The sequence below is a fragment of the Anabrus simplex genome, chromosome 1, assembly GCF_040414725.1.
Source record: "Anabrus simplex isolate iqAnaSimp1 chromosome 1, ASM4041472v1, whole genome shotgun sequence".
NCBI lineage: Eukaryota > Metazoa > Arthropoda > Insecta > Orthoptera > Tettigoniidae > Anabrus > Anabrus simplex.
Window position 1 is genome coordinate 1,755,864,248 of NC_090265.1, and position 18,108 is coordinate 1,755,882,355.

The 18,108-nt window shown below is 41.0% G+C and overlaps 1 protein-coding gene across 1 annotated transcript in view; it reads right to left on the bottom strand.

Moving 5' to 3' along the window:
- The window catches only part of LOC136864369 (nephrin-like), a 1,091,365-nt gene that overhangs the window by 246,829 nt on the left and 826,428 nt on the right, over nucleotides 1-18,108 (bottom strand). Inside the window, exon 5 of the mRNA XM_068226722.1 lies at nucleotides 5,307-5,458. Coding sequence (XP_068082823.1) covers nucleotides 5,307-5,458 — 152 coding nt within the window. The remainder of the gene's footprint in view (nucleotides 1-5,306; nucleotides 5,459-18,108) is intronic.

Genomic DNA, 18,108 nt, shown 5'->3' on the forward strand with positions numbered 1-18,108 from the left:
TATCTATCTGTCTACGCTTCGCCTCTTCAGAGCTTCGTAAGGTACGTTATGTATTCACAAAAGTTTTTCTTGATCTCCATCAGAGGCGTTTGCCTGGTATTTTACTTCAACCATCGAATCGCCATGCCGAAATGCACTGCCTATCCACGCAAACGGACTTACTCTCATCTGACTCAGCAGCTGCCTTCTCTTTTGTAAATTGTCTAACTCCTCGGCGTCCTTTTCCTTGTCAAACATATTTTCTAACGCTTCCAGCCTCTTGCTGTCTAGGTTTTGTCGGAGTACACCGCAACAGACCGAATATATGCTCCAATGATAATTTTTCATGAAAACCGAGAGCATTGAAAGAGAGGTTAATAACTCATAAAAGATAAGAATTGAAATAGGAATAAAGAGAGTTGGGGGCATAGAAAATATGGATAAGGTATTTATATCCACAGAAGTTTGGAATATCAAGGATATGTTACAATAATAAAGTTACAGAAAGTTGTTCATTGAGAGGTCCAAAGAATTCCCAAGGAAGCCTGGCTAATGAGATCGACGATGTCTAATTCCAACACATATGTGCTATAATACAAGGTTATTTGATATCTTACGTGTAGAAAATTTGATTGGTCTGATGAAGCAACTTATATTGTTAACCAGTGTCGGAGGCTGAAGATTTAGCTTCTTCTATCTAAGCTCACGAGTTCAATCTCTGTATCCTCTCTGGCCGGTAGTCGATTTCGTTTTCATTTGGACTTGAAGTGTTGCTAGTGGCCAGATTCTTGCTTAACTTCCCATTCGGGTTACCTCACCCTAGATAAATGCTATGCATGTTGAATTACCAAGGTAAAAGGCAATTCGACGCACGACCACATTTTCGCGAGGGCTGACGAGCAGTGTCTATAAGACTTATTAATGTGAAAACGTTTTAAAATTGTTCTTAAGTATGCATTGCAATGTCAAATATCTTACTGCCATGAACACGAATTAGATTTTTATCACACAAAGTTTAAGACCCAAGTCAATGGTGGTTTTACATTGAGGGAACATTTCTTGAGATTGCTTCAGCTACGGAACACCTTTGATGTTCTTCACAAATACGCACAAAATGCTGTCAGTAGTGTACATTATTCATTTACAAATTGAATTTACATCTTCCAAGCGCACGCACTAATGAACTGCCATCTTGACAAACAAAACACTACTACGAACAATAAGGAGAGACTGCAACAGTTGCATGTCAACTACCAACCCAACAAAATCAGTTCATATACTTAACCTCAAACACTTGGCTAACACGACTTTCACACAAGTCTCATCAAACAACTCCCCTCTACCATCATGACTGCCTCTTTATATACGTTGCCTGGCCAGGCTTCTAGAAGAATATGACACAACATATTTTCTCGTAAATTCGAGTTTTCAATAGCCTAGTTACAATGTAAAAAACTTTTTACATAAATCTAGTCGTGCATTACATTGTACTGGACTTATTACAGTGTGTTGCACAATGTTACATTGGATTATACATCATATATACAGGTAATAATAAATTATATACTATGAATTACGTGTCCTTACATTAAATAAGCTCATATTAATATATGCCAGCCCCGTGGTGTAGGGGTAGCGTGTCTGCCTCTGACTCGGTGGCCCACGGTTCTATTCCCGGCCAGTTCAGGGATTTTCACTGGACCTGAGGGCTGGTTCGAGGTCCACTCAGCCTACATGATTAGAATTGAGGAATTATCTGACGGTGAGACAGCGGCCTCGGTCTAGAAAGTCAAGAATAACGGCCGAGAGGATTCATAGTACTGACCACACGAGACCTCGTAATCTGCAGGCTTTCGGGCTGAGCAGCGGTCGCTTGGTAGGCCAAGGCCCTTCAAGGGCTGTAGTGCCATGGAGTTTGGTTTTTATATTCATATATATATTATATATTAATCGTAATATATATATATATACGGCAGATGTTTCATGACATAACCTCACAAATGACATGATCGTGATTTATACCAAATAAAGTCTGGACATAACTACGTAAATAATAATACTAATGTAAATTGATGTAAACACTTCGTAGCCATACCTCACTAGTAACAATAATAATAATAATAATAATAATAATAATAATAATAATAATAATAATAATAATAATAATAATAATAATAATACTAATAATAATTGTACCGGGCGGTACACCTCCACGCCGCTATTTAAAATGTGCGCCAGTTGAAACTCCTCTGCTGGAGGAAGTCTGAACTTTATCTACGGTATTAATTTTCTACTTTCTCAGAAGATGTCACTATCTGGAAATTTTGGAGTTTTTGAACTGTGTCATTTTCGATGTATTTTTGTTTTACCGGTAGTAAGAAGTGTGAACTTTCTCTTCTAGAGGACACTACTGAAAAACTACAATGGTGCACCCTAGTGCGATGTGAAAGAACTGTTTTTTGGAGAAATTTTTATTTCAAAAGTTTGTTTCTTGTTAAATTTCTTTCTGTTATTGTTTAAGTTGGCTGTATACCCCTCTCTTCCCCCTTGTTTTGTATTTAGCCAATCCCGAATTTCTTTAATTAATTTCTGACCAATCTGATGTATCTTCCCCCAACTTGAATATGCTGCTTATCCCTAACCAATAAAGTGATTGTGGGCGGGTGTTTTCTTCCCTAAAACGCCTCGAAATTTCCGCGAGAGTATATAAACTGCTGATTTTTGGGTCTCTGCGCCACTTCTGTTCCATCTTTCAGTGTGTAAAGTACATAGCAGGGGGCGGGAAGAGCCTCTTTCTTCGGCAGCGGTCAACAACAAGGTAATGGCCGATTAATAACTTCTTTCTTTGCTAGCTCAGCAGTTTAACCCTCGGGGCGGGTCCGAAGTTTTTCCGTAATGTAACCTTCCTTAAAATGTAAAGAAACTTAGTATCTATTCTTTTTAAACTGCATATTGGGATAGAGAGTGCTTAACCCTCTCGAGCTCCCACTCATTTTGCTTTGAGGTGAACTTATTTCTCACAACCGATTTTTCCTTAATGTAATGTAAATTGTTCTTTTCTAAAGTCACCTCTGTAGTATGGGATTAGCCCTTGCATCAGTGGCCTAGAGCCAAATTAGGTTTTGAAACAAATACATTAGGAGTGCAGATCGCCTCCTCTCAAATTGTTATTTTAGAGGTCATGTAATTAACCTTTTTCACTTAATAGACCTCAGTAGGTTGGGTATTTTACCCCTGTGTCTATGTCCTGAGAGAACAACTTGAAGGTGGAGTTTGGTGTGGCCTTTGAGAGGCTTAAGGTTTGAGAGCGAGTAGCTCTTTCTTGAAAATTGAGTGTTGTATGCCTCGAGGAGGCTTTTCTGTGTAATTTGGAGCAAGGGCTCCTGATCATGAATGGGGTTTTCTGCCCCTCTGGTAAAACTTATTTTGGAGTAAAGTTGGGCTAATTGCCCTAGAAGTGTGAATTCGGGGCTCAAAGCCCAAGTACTGTAAATACTGTAATTGCACCTTTTGTTGCTTGGCTACTCTGTACCTGCCGTACTTGTTATTTCTTAATTTTGAAAAGAAAATATAACCTTGTTAAATTTTACATTAACTTTGATTCCGTAGTTTGAGACCCGTTCAAGCCCGCACCTTCTTTCACCTCTACCTACCGCAAAAACACGGTAACAATAATAATAATAATTAGCATTATTTGCCCATGGGTTAAAGAATGTTGTTTAGTACTTATATTAGTCTATTACATATGCGTCACCTTCCACTCAAGGTTCGTTTATTTCAGAGGCACTAATTGATGAGCTCAGTCATTTTAGGGGCGGCATGACTTGCGAAATTCATTTGATCCAAACAGCGGTAAAAATATATTTTGCAAACTCTTTTGTGTGCAAAATAAAGAAAGAGCAACTGCAATGTGGTAGCCGAATTTAGGAACGTTTTAAGTGGGAAGTTGCGGCAAAACAATAAGTATTAGCAAATAAGCACAAGTAGAAATAGATATAAGTGATGTCAGCGAAAATAACTTATCGAAATAGATACAGTGATACTACACTCACCGTAGCAGAAAGTCATGAGGCCTACGGACAAAGGGTTAAAAGGCACAAGGCTGAGGCAAAATAGTAGGCTGTTGGTGGTGATTCTTTTTTTTTTTTTTTTTTTTGCTAGTTGCTTTACCTCGCACCGACACAGACAGGTCTTATGGAGACGATGGGACAGGGAAGGGCTAGGAGTGGGAAGGAAGCGGCCGTGGCCTTAATTAAGGTACAGCTCCAGCATTTGCCTGGTGTGAAAATGGGAAACCACGGAAAACCATTTTCAGGGCTGCCGACAGTGGGGTTCGAACCTACTATCTCCCGAATACTGGATACTGGCCGCACTTAAGCGACTGCAGCTATCGAGCTCGGTGGTGGTGATTCGTTTCGGACAGTTGTATATAGCTTTCTCAAGATTACGCAGATCTAAAGACGACAAAATACATCACCGAGCTACAATTGCACTCAATATGGTTTGTAAGGAAACGCTACATTGCCTGTTTTGATTCCATTGGAATGCTGTACAAAATATGGAAAATGTAACTTTTATTCATAAGATATATTAACAGTCCATTTTCAATTTTCAATCTCTTTATAGATAGTAATTTCGACTGTCAAAGAGAGGCTTATATACTAGTTGTAACATAAATGTGAGCACGGAAATAATCTGACATTCATGACTTCATTGTTTTTTCCATTTTATAAACCCTCCAAACAATCCAAAAAAACATATTTCAGTATTAATCGTAATATTGTATTGCTTTTTACTTAATCCACTTACCCTCCAGGGTTGGTTTTTCCCTCGGAATCGGCGAGAGATCCAACCTCTAGTGCCTCAAGGGTAGTGCCCAGGAGAGTGAGACTTTGGGTCGGGGATACAGCTGCGAAAGAGGCCCAGTGTCTCACCCAGGCGGCCTCGCCTGCTCTGATGACCAGGAGTCGTGCGGAGAGATGGGAAGTTTGGAAGGGATAGACAAGAAAGAAGGAAGGAAGCGGCCGTGTTCGTAAGTTAGGTACCATGCCGGCATTTTCCTGGAGGAGAAGTAGGAAACCACGCAAAACCTCTTCGAGACCTGCTGAGTTGGAAATCGAACCACCTCTATTCAGTTGACCTCCCGAGGGTGAGTGGACCAAGTTCCAGAGCTCGTACCACTTTTCAAATTTCGTGGCAGTGTCGGTAATCGAACCCAGGCCTCCGAGGGTGGCAGCTAATCACACTAACCGCAACACCTCAGAGGCGGACACTATTGTATTTAAATGTTAATATGAGCTTGTACAGGTTCAGTTTGTTTCACTCACCGTTTGTCTGGAGCGGTCCATGAGTTGATCGCCCTTCCACCAGTTGATACGGGCTGGAGGTCGGGAGCCCACGGCTTGGCACGCCACCTCGTACTGATTTCCGGCTGACAGTGGTTGATTTTCTCCCAACAGCCGAACGTCCAAGGGCCGAACTGGAAAGAAATATCCCCGCTTTAGACAACAAATCAAATTTTGGAAACGAATTTTCATACACTAAAGTTTAAATGAATTCTCACGTCACATCAGCTGGATGACATTCCTGTAGACAGATATAAGTGTACGGCTTGCTTACGTACACCCATTAGCGATTATGCAATTATTCTTACAGATGAATAAAATGAGATACGAGGGCTGCACATAAATTCGTGGCATCGTAGTCCAGACCCTCGCAGGTGATCGCGCATGCGCAAATAGGATATGGGAGCGGTCTCGTGGGGCGCTGTTGTCAATGTGCAGTGTTTATTTGACAGGCATCCAGTTGGGAGTGTTGTTGCTGTGTGGCGTTGAAGTGAAGAGTGTCGATTTCACCCCTCTAAAATATTTTCAAAAAGCGATCAGCGTTCGTGCGTTAAAATCGAGATGGCCCGTGGAAAAATGTATCAAAATGTTATCAAGGATTACGTGAAGCCTTTGGCAAGAATGCATTACCATATAGGACCCTATACGATGCGTCAGGTCTTTTCGTACGGGTCGAAATGAGAATGAAAATTCGCACCGCACAGGTCGGCTGTCCATTCCTCAAGATGAGATTGACGTCGTTTCCGTAGACCTTCGATGAACTGTGCGGGAATTATCTGTAAAGTTTGGTCTCAGTCATCAAACGGTGTGACACGTACTGAAGAAATTCCTTAACATGAGGAAAACTGCGCCCCGTTGGGTTCCACATCAACTCACCGACGTACAGAAATGGCACCGGTATGCACTGGCTGGCCTCTGCCTGGACAGACACTGGAACGAATGTGACGCATTTCTGCAACGCCACTGATGAGACGTGGGCACGAACCCAAGAACTAGAGCTAAAGCGCCAATCGAATGAATGGTGTCACTCAGGTTTGCCATGTCCACAGAAATTTCGACAGGAACCCATTCGGGTGAAACTTAAGCTGTATGTGGCATACGACTACAAGTTAAGAGTGTGTCATTCTTACACATGATGTGCCTGAGAGACAAATCGTCAACAGTACTGTAGCTAATTCCTACTCCGCGGCGCAAACGTCCACGTTAATTGCGAGACGATCGCCCCTACCGTGTTGCATGATAATGCACGTTGTCATATCGCAAACAATGTCAAGCTCTTACTGCAACGGTGGCATGGGGAGGTTATGGAACACCCTCCGTACTCACCACACATGATTCCTTGTAAATTCGACCGGTTTCTGAAGTTGAAGGAATCCCTCTGTGGCAGCCGATTTCCTGACTTGGCATCTGTACGCCATGCAGTGAGGCGCTCCGTCGCTGTCACCAACAGAGAACGCCTTGGCAATGATCCCCAACGGCCTTCCGACATTTGGCAAAAGGCAATAGATTTTGCGGGGGGACGTCATTGGAGGAATGGAATGCAATGGTACTTGTTAGTTCATTAAATATTGCGTTCTATCAATATTGTCACTACTTTATTTACAACCCTCGTACATAATAGAAATATTTTGCATTACAATGTGCATGTCATCTTTAAAACTAATGTGCAGGGTCACGCAGCTCTGAGCTTGCTTCCGGAAGATAGTGGGATCGAACCCCATTGTCAGCAGCCATGAAGGTGGTATTCCGTGGTTTCCCATTTCCACACCAGGCAAATACCTTACTTAAGGCCACATTCGCTTCCTTCCCACTCCTAGCCCTTTGCTATCCCATCGTCGCCATAAGACCTATCGGTGTCGGTGCGACGTAAAGCAAGTTCTAAAAAAAACCGAATGTGCCAGTATATTTCAAATTAACACTGTAATTTTAAGAATTTTAGTCTTTATAATGTATGCCAGTTTTCTTCCAGTCATGTGGAATGCCGGAAAGATATTGTTTTAGGAAAAAATATATGGAAATTTAGAGAACGTCTGAGAGTTATTTTCGTGCAATATCGCTTAACCAAAAATATTCCGTTTAGACATACTACAAGGGATTTCGCCTCAACAGAGTAGTGTGTAATGGTGTTTCTTCTGATAATTCTATGGTTTACAGCTGTTCAATAATCCGACACCTAGTTTAGAATATACCTATTTTTCGCTTATTCAGAGTTGTGCAAGTAGATTAATTAATATTCTACATTCCATTTTCAGGAGTGGACAGTTGCTGGTGATCATTAATATCTTGAGTTCACAAGCTGATTACGAAGTTGAATGTCTGGAGTTTGAGTAGGTTGCCGCTAATTTTGTTTCTTCAGTTTAATATTACTCGATTTCGATGCCGTACGTTTTAGGCTTTGAATTATTGTTATATTGAGAAATGGTTATAATCATACAGTGAGTTTCTCCCATCGGATGGCCGGCAGGCGCACCCAGTTTATCTGCCTCGCGTTGACTCATCACTTTCCGTTACACAGCGCAGCGACAGCACGCGGATCGGGGATTCCCGCACTTCGCAGTTCAGGTCCGTGCTTAGATCGTGCATGAAGTGTTGATCTGTCGTTCGAACGGTTCTCGAGATTTGAAGTGTTACTTCGGGTATAATTCTCATAATGCCTCGATATGTGTACACGATAGGGGAAAGGGTATTTATGTACGATAATTATGTCAAAATAGAGTTTTGCAGAGTGTTAGAAAACGTGTACTTAACGAGGAAAACGTAAATGAAATCGCAGAAAGATTAGAACATCATCATCATCATCATCATCATCATCATCTGTTTACCCTCCAGGTTCGGCTTTTCCCTCGGACTCAGCGAGGGATCCCACCTCTACCGCCTGAAGGGCAGTGTCCTGGAGATTCAGACTCTTGGTCGGGGGATACAACTGGGGAGTATGACCAGTACCTCGCCCAGGCGGCCTCACCTGCTATGCTGAACAGGGGCCTTGTAGGGGGATGGGAAGATTGGAAGGGATAGGCAAGGATGAGGGAAGGAAGCGGCCGTGGCCTTAAGTTAGGTACCATCCCGGCATTCGCCTGGAGGTGAAGTGGGAAACCACGGAAAACCACTTCGAGGATGGCTGAGGTGGGAATCGAACCCACCTCTACTCAGTTGACCTCCCGAGGCTGAGTGGACCCCGTTCCAGCCCTCGTACCACTTTTCAAATTTCGTGGCAGAGCCGGGAATCGAACCCGGACCTCTGGGGGTAGCAGCTAATCACGCTAACCACTACACCACAGAGGCGGACAAGATTAGAACATACGCCTACAAAATCCCTAAGACGACTTGGATAAGAAGCTGGGGTTTCGAAGAGCTCAGCATGGCAGACTACGAAAATGTTAAAATTGAAGCAGATAATGACACATTAAACCATGTTATTGGTACGGACTTATGACCGTCACGGTCCCCATATTTAACTGTTTTATTTATGGTAAGGCAAGGGTGTATTCTGCCCGAAGGCAGGTCCGAACTTCCGCAGAGGTTTGCCTGAGGGTGGCCAGTTTATTTCCGCTCCTCCACTCCCTTGCCTCCACCAACAGCGCGTGGCAACCCATCCAAATATTGTCCACGCCCAATGTTGCTTAACTTCGGAGATCTCACGGGATCCGGTGTTTCAACACGGCTACGGCCTTTGGCTTATTTATGGAGGAGCTTAAGAAATAAAGTGTATGCAAGAAAGGACAAACTGGGTGAACATTTACGGTGAGAAATAGCCTCAATGATGGAAGACAAATTTATGCGTCTGAACCGGAGTTTCCTAAGACGATGTCAGAAAAGTGTGGATACAGGAGGTGATAGTTTCCAGCATCTCCTGTCATAAGGTACGAGCTTATTTTCTTAATTCTTAATCATTAATTTTCTTAATTTTTATTTTTTAACTTTAATTATCTTAATTTTAATTGCTATCTCATGACATGCACGGATGAAGTGAGCGAAGTGCTGTGCGAAAAGTGATGAGTCAACGGGAGGCAGAAAAGCTAGGCGCGCCTGCGGGCCAGCTTATGAGAGAAACTCACTGCATTACGTAGTCTTGATATTTCTCTACATACTCGGAAGACTCTGGAACAGAGTGAGTTCTAATTTACACTCTAATAGATCTATTGGCACTATTCCAAGATGAATACACAACAACAACAACATGCAATGCAGTTGATGACACGGAGCAATCTAGGAGGCACATCCTAACTGAATGAGTAACAACAATCAGGTCAGGTATTTTAACAGTTCCATGGTTTAGCTAAACTCATAAAGTACTCAAGTCCAGACGTTTTCGTGCAACACGTCTGTTTTATAAAATGAAACGAAATGAAATGAAATCAAATTCAATCGAAACAGATCAATCACTACTGATTTGCATTTAGGGCTATCACTTAAGAGGCAGATTCCCTTTCCGTTGTTTACCAAGCCTTTTCTTAAATTATACCGAAGGCGTTGGGAATTTATCGAAAATATATTCCACTCTCTAATTCCCTTTTCCATAAACAAGTATTTTCTTCCTAATTTTCCTCTCAAATTCCAACTTTACATTCATTTTGACATCTTTCCTACTTTTGATATTTACTAATGTCATTCCAAGCCATCTCTCCACTGACAGCTCGAAACATACCACTTAGTCGAACTGTTCGTCTCCTTACTCGCAAGTCTTCACAGCCAAAAATGTGCAACATTTTCATAACGCTGGTGTGGGTTACTGTAGTCACGTCCTAGTTCGTGAACCATGGGCAACGGCTGAGTGGCCTAGTAAGTGGTCCTGAGAGTCGGGATACAGTTGCTATGGAATGGGTGTGGGCATCTCGGACATATTCTGAGTCATGGCCCTCCTTGTGCTCAGGCGGCTAGGACTATACAATTCACCGGTGGTCCATAAACCGTTAGAGGAGAGATCCTCACTTGGACTATGTGTAAGTAGGGTAGCATCCTGCTTCATGAATTAACCGACCTCAGAACATTTTAAACAAGCCTCGGAACTATGGGAGTAACGGAGTCCCACTCCCATTTGACAGGCGAGGGACTCCTTGGAAACAACTTGGCGAACGAAAAGGAATTCGATGGGGAGCTATCAATATTAACGGGGCTTATGGAAGAAAGAATGTAGAACTGGACGAGTTAGCTAAGATGAGGCATCTGGATGTGCTAGGACTAAGTGATATTCGGGTAATGGGAGATAACGAGGAAGAGATAGGAGATTATAAAGTGTACTTGACGGGTGTTAGAAAGGGAATGGCAGAGTATGGGGTAGGTCTGTTTATCAGGAATACCATTGCACGCAACAGAGTTTCTGTTAGGCACGTAAATGAGCGAATGTGGGTAGATTTGTCAGTTGGAGGAATTAGACAAGAATTGTGTCCGTGTATTCACCATGTGAGGGTGCAGATGAGGATGACGATGACAAGTTTTATGAAGCATTGAGTGACATCGTGGTCCGGATGAAAAGCAAGGATAGACTAGAAGTGCTAATGGGCGATTTCAATGCGAGAGTTGGAAATAGAATTGAAGGATACGAAAGGGTGATTGGTAAATGTGGGGAAGATATGGAAGGTAATAGGAATGGGAAGCGTTTGCTAGTATGGGTTTAGCTGTTACGAATAAATTCTTCAAGCATAAAGCTATTCACCGCTACACATGGGAGGCTAGGGGTACCAGATCCATAATATACTATATCTTAACCGACTTCGAATTCAGAAAATCTGTTAGGAATTTACGAGTTTTCTGGGGATTTTTCGATGATACAGACCACTATCTGATCTGTAGTGAATTAAGTATCTCTAGACCAAGGGTAGAGAAAGTGAAATCTGTCTGCAAACGAATAAGGGTAGAAAATCTACAGGATGTGGAAATTAGACAGAAGTACACGGATATGATTAGTGAGAAGTTCGAACAGTAGACAGTAAGCAGGTTCAGGATATAGAAAGAGAATGGGTGGCATACAGGGATGCTGCAGTAGAAACCGCAAGGGAATGCCTAGGAACAACTGTGTGTAAAGATGGGTGAAGGCGAACATCTTGGTGGAAGGATGAAGTGAGAGCAGCTTATAAACGTAAAAAGAAGGCTTATCAGAAATGGTGGTTCAAAACAAGGGCTGATGCAGACAGGGAATTGTACACAGACGAAACAGAGCGAAAAAAAAAAATAGTTGCTGAATCTAAAAAGAAGTCGTTGGAAGATTTTGGCAATAACCTGGAAGGGCTAGGTCAAGCAGCAGGGAAACCTTTCTGGACAGTAATAATCTTAGGAGGGAAGGGGTAGGGGGGGGGGGAATGAACAGCGTTTTGGGTAATTCAGGTGAACCCATAATACATACCAGGGAATCACTGGATGGGTGGAGGGAATATTTTGAAAATCTTCTCAAAATAAAAGGAAATCTTCATGGTGGTGTCGCGAACAACGGAGCTCATGGGGAGGAGTAAAATGATGTTAGTAAAATTACGCTTGAGGAAGTGGATGGTAAATAAACTCCATTGTCATAAGGCAGCAGGAATAGATGAAATTAGACCTGAAATGGTGAAGTATAGTGGGAAGGCAGGGATGAAATGGCTTCATAGAGTAGTAAAATTAGCGTGGAGTGTTGGTAAGGTACCTTCAGATTGGACAAAAGCAGTAATTGAACCTATCTATAAGCATGGGAACAGGAAGGATTGCAACAACTACCGAGGTATCTCATTGATTAGTATACCAGGCAAAGTGTTCACTGGCATCTTGGAAGGGAGGGTGCGATCAGTCGTTGAGAGGAAATTGGATGAAAACCAGTGTGGTTTCAAACCACAGAGAGTCTGTCAGGATAAGATTTTCATTATGCGCCAGGTAATTGAAAAATGCTACGAGAGGAATAGGCAGTTGTGTTTATGTTTCGTAGATCTAGAGAAAGCATATGACAGGGTACTGAGGGAAAATATGTTCACTATACTGGGGGACTATGGAATTAAAGGTAGATTATTAAAATCAATCAAAGGCATTTATGTTGACAATTGGGCTTCAGTGAGAATTGATGATAGAGTGAGTTATTGGTCAGGGTACTTACAGGAGTTAGACAAGGCTGTAATCTTTCACCTTTGCTGTTCGTGGTTAACATGGATCATCTGCTGAAAGGTGTAAAATGGCAGGGAGGGATTCAGTTAGGTGGAAATGTAGTAAGCAGTTTGGCCTATGCTGACGATTTGGTCTTAATGGCAGATTGTGCCTAAAGCCTGCAGTCTAATACCTTGGAACTTGAAAATAAGCGCAATGAGTATGGTATGAAAATTAGCCTTTCGAAGACTAAATTGATGTCAGTAGGTAAGAAATTCAACAGAACTGAATCTCAGATTGGTGATACAAAACTAGAACAGGTCGATAATTTCAAATATTTAGGTTGTGTGTTCTCCCCGGGTGGTAATATAGTAAGTGAGATTGAATCAAGGTAATGCAGTAAGCTAGCAGTTGCGATCAACAGTATTCTGTAAGAAGTAAGTCAGCTCCTAGACGAAACTATCTTTACATCGGTCTGTTTTCAGACCAACTTTGCTTTTCGGGAGCGAAAGCTGGGTGGACTCAGGATATCTTATTCATAAGTTAGAAGTAACAGACATGAAAGTAGCGAGAATGATTGCTGGTAGAAACAGGTGGGAACAATGGTAGGAGGGTACTCGGAATGAGAATATAAAGGCTAATTTAGAAATGAACTCCATGGATGAAGCTGTACGCATAAACCGGCTTCGGTGGTGGGGTCATGTGAGGCGAATGGAGGAGGATATTTTACCTAGGAGAATAATGGGCTCTGTTATGGAGGGTAAGAGAAGTAGAGGTAGACCAAGACGACGATGGTTAGACTCGGTTTCTAACGATTTAAAGATAAGAGGTATAGAACTAAGGCCACAGCACTAGTTGAAAATACATGATTGTGGCGACGTGTAGTAAATTCACAGAGGCTTGCAGACTGAACGCTGAAAGGCATAATAGTCTATAATGATAATATACGTATGTATGTATGTACTATTTTGTTGGAAGTCACCCAGAAAACATCGCGCTCCTTTTCCTTGTATCTTTTCCAATTCACGAATCAAGTAAAACCATACTCTACCGTAATTGTGGTCTTACCAGTGACCTGTGCACCATATCCTTTACATCCTGTAAATACCCTCATAACCATACGAAGAGATCTGTAACCTATATTTGTTGTGTCTTAGTCATAAGTCCATAGACTGGTTTGATGCAGCTTTCTCTGCCACCCTATCCTGTGCTAAACTGTTCATTTCTACGTAGTTGCTGCATCCTACATTTGCTCTAATCAGCTTGTCATATTTATACCTTTCTTACCCTAAAGTTCTTACCACCTATACCTCCCAACTGAACAAGTCCTGCGTGTCTTAAAATGTGTCCTACCATTCTAATCTCTTCTTCATTCGTGATTCGATCCGTCCACCTCACCTTCAACTTTATTCTGTAACACAGAACCATGCTGCAGACGAAAGTCTTCAAAAACATCTTTCTAATTCATTTAGAAATGTTTGAAGTGAGCAAATTTCTTTTCCTCAGAAAGGCCTTCCTTGCTTTTGCTAGTGTGGATTTTATGTCCTCTTTATTCCTGCCATAGTTTCTTATTTTAATATCCAAGTAACAATGTTCATCTACTTCCCTTAAGACTTAATTTCCTAATCAAATATTACTTGCATCTCCTGACTTTGCTCGTATGCACTACATTGCATTTGTTTTGGACTTATTCATTTTCATCTTGTAGTCCTTATCCAAGACTCAGTCCGTACCATTCAGCAATTTCTCCAGATCTTTTGCAGACTCAGATAAAATAACACTGTCATTGGCATATCTCAGGGTTTTGATTTCATCTCCCTGGATTGAGATTCCCTTTCAAAATTATTCGTTGATTTCCTTAACCTATATTTACAAAATGTATTTAGCATTAATTAAGACTTAAGTTCATTTTAATGTGTAATATATTTATTTCACGTTCAAACTGGGAAATTAACATTGAAAATGTGCTTTTAACCATGATACTTCAGTAGCAAAAGACAGTCCCCAGTCTGAAACATGAGAAAGAAAATGTTGTTCCCTGTGGGACCAACTCCTGTCCCGCCGATAATAATATAAATCTTCATTATAGACTGTTAGGCCTTTCAGCGTTCAGACCAATAATAATAATAATAATAATAATAATAATAATAATAATAATAATAATAATAATAATAATAATAATAATAATAATAATAATCATCATCATCATCATCATCATCATAATCGCACGGCCTCAAGCTACCGTGTTGCAAATAATTTGATTTGATGCTCTTTAGGTTGCCTGATTCAATTGCGATGTTCTGTTTTACTTTTCCACATAGCAGAGAAACCAGAATCTCTTGGAGGGATGCATGTCTGAGTTTTAATTAATTTTGTGGGGTAAAGACTAAACGAGTCACCAGAAATCTTTTACCCGCGGACATTGTGCGGCATGGAGTGCTGAACGGGCTTGTTTTTTCCTGCCTGCCAAACATACGACTACCTCTACTAGCGACCTTGGCTTCCTGAGACCGACCCGATAAATACTAGATGGACATGCAATACGCCTGCCCGATAATTACATTCCCAAGCAAGTGTTTTGCTCATTGTTAACAGTGGGTAAACATTGTTTGGGAAGTAAGAAGGAGCGATTTAAGGGTATAATTAAGGCTAACATGAAAATGTCCCACAATCATGTTAACAACTGTGAGACCTTAGTCCTCAAGTGTTCATACAAGAGATCACTAGTTCATTGCGGCATAGTACTTTTAAAAGAGAACCGCAGGTGAATAATCAAGGATAAGAGGCAACAAAGAAAGGAAAAAGATCGAAATACGAGAACAATAGCTGCTCCACGTGGGACTATCTGCCATCACTGCGGCAAATTGTGGGTGCCACCCGTATTGGTCTGTACAGTCACGTACGGGCTCACAGATGAAGAGGACTTCCGTCTGGAAGACCGGGCTACTCGCTTTCGAGAGTTTGCTATTGTATTGTAAAAACTAGATGTACTGAATAACGCGTTTGCTGAGGTAAACACAGGAATGAAATAACTGAAATTCACCATAATAGTTAGTGTGCAAGAAATTATAGTAATCACACAAAGAAAACTTTGCGGTAGCTAATAGTTAGACGTTTCTTATTATGGAGAATGTCTGTTGACGTCATGTTGGCGCTGTCATAGCCGCCTGCTTCTACCGGTCGGTAGTTTAGTTGTAAGCAGTATGCAGGCCCTGGAGGTTGAATTCAGCTTATATGAGCTATAAAAGCAAGAAGGAATTTGGCTATAAATTGGAGATCGTAAAACAACTATGGATGTGACAGTAAAAGCTCAAGGAAACGGTTACTAGAAATTGCCATCGTATCTGTGGCTTTATCCCTCTTATGTTCCACCTTGTTGCTGTAAATATGTTAATGTAAAGGATGCAGGAATTGTGCCTTGGAGAGCTAAAAAATGTACAGGATAAATTAATTAAAAAGAAGTCTAACTAAAGGGAGAAACTTTGTTTAAAATGCATTGCTTAAAACATATGTGACAAAACAATGAGAGATGAAAAACCATTTTGTTCAGGTTTACTGCAAGAAGAGAAACCTATCAAAAATGGTTTTGCATCAACGTTGTAAGAAGCCTTCTTGAATATTCATGTGCAGACCGAAAAGGTGATCTTAAAGTTTTCGTAAACATAATGAAATTACGTCAAATTACACAGGTTGCAAACATATTTTCTAAGAACCTATATGGATGTTTTTGGTGAATTAAATGAATTTTAGAGTGCTGAATTTGAAAATGACTTCCATTTTTTCCCATCATGTACATTTTTCTTGCAAAAGAACACAGAACATCGTCGTATCCCTTAGCAAAACAGCTATGTAATTATATTTCTGCTTAGAACTCTGACCAGTATTGCATGAACTCTATCAACGAATTTTCGTTCTGTGATACATGTGCTGCGGGTCAGTCTTTCTCCCCTGGACATAGTCACATACAGGTATTTCGAGGCGCAACGACGATTTATATTGAAACAGCACTGATGGGCCTGAAAATCGTCATTTTATTATCAAGAAGAGCTGAACTGAATTTGTCACCCATGAAACACAATATTGATTGAACAACGCTCAGTATTCACTCTGTTGGCTTTAAAAAGAATTTTCTTCTCTTTCATACATTTCCTGATGAACTTTCGTTTTGCAGTATTAATAGTTTCCCGCTTCAGCATTCAGCAATATTCACCCGTTGCGTACTCGGCACTTCCACAGTCGGCAGCCCTGAAGATGATTTACCGTTATTTGCCCATTTTAACACCAGGAAAATTTAACGCCACGGCCGCTACCTTCCCAATCCTAGCTCTTTCTCGTCAATCCGTTGTCCAAAACCTTCGCTGTGTTAGTGAGACGTTAAACAAATATAACATAAAACATAATTAAAAAAATGAGAGGCCACGGGATCACTTTACGTTAAGATGAATTGTCAACAAGTGAAGTTGCTCGATGAGTGTGAGTAAATCAAAATTGTATCGTTCAGACAGGATACAATATCAGAACAACAGGCAGTGTTGATGACAGCATGCACTGACTATTCATATTCTACAACTGGAGTCGATGACACTTTCTCCATATAGTTGTCATGGACTGACTGGCAAAAGTTTTCGTTCCCCGCCCTAAAGGGGTGGGGCGGGCCACGTAGAAGGTCACGCCCTCTCTATGGCCAAGAGATGCGGGCGGGTTGGGAAGATGTGGTGGAGGAAGGTGGTGCGTAAACGATGTGAGATGGGAGGGACTTCGGCCTCTTAGCTAAGGGGCTTGCAACTTTATTGCCATGGATAACCCCGAGATGAAAACTACAGGACTCAATTTGGCGTACATGGGGGCTACAAGGCATGCCCTATGAAATTTTTAGCAACAAACTGCACGAACTCAATCTGCGTTGCTGACGGTCTTGCCTATGTGTTACACTGTACTTACAAGAATAGTGCCCCAGTTTCTTTTATAAATGTTATGAACAATATAGATTGATAGATAGATAGATAGATAGATAGATAGATAGATAGATAGATAGATAGATAGATAGATAGATAGATAGATAGATAGATAGATAGATAGATAGATAGATAGATAGATAGATAGATGATAATTTATTTATCCTAGCAAAGTTAGGGACAGTATGTTGTCCAAGTCTTACACTTAACCAGAAACACAAATAGATTGATGCATAACTACAAATCTTAACAAATTAACCATTCATAAACTTGGACTACGCATAACTGCTGAACTATAGCTCACAGTAACTACTGATACGTTAAAAGTTATACAATCACGAAGAAAGAATACGATATTACAGAAATGTAGCACAGTTTTAAAGAAGTACATAAATATGAAAGTTGTAAAAACAGTATAACGAAACAAAGTAGAATTATTATACTTGAAATAAAATCTACTTCAGTACTGTGAGTTTCCACACGAGTCGTGAAAAGTACGGGGGAACGGAAGGATAAAGTAGACGGGGTAAAGCGGATAAAATAAGAAGACGGGGTAGTGGACGAGTAATTATGTCTTTATGTTGCCTTGCTATTTGTCTCTTGCTATTATATATTTTGTACACGCTTGCTTAAATTTCTTGGGCACTGATATCCCTCTGACGACTTGCGGCAGATTGTTCCTTTCACGATTTGTAGCAACTGTGAAGGAGTTGCCACATACTGAGGACTTGTGATTAGGCATGGAAAGAATATGCATATTATGTGATTTGCTCTTGTGATTTTTA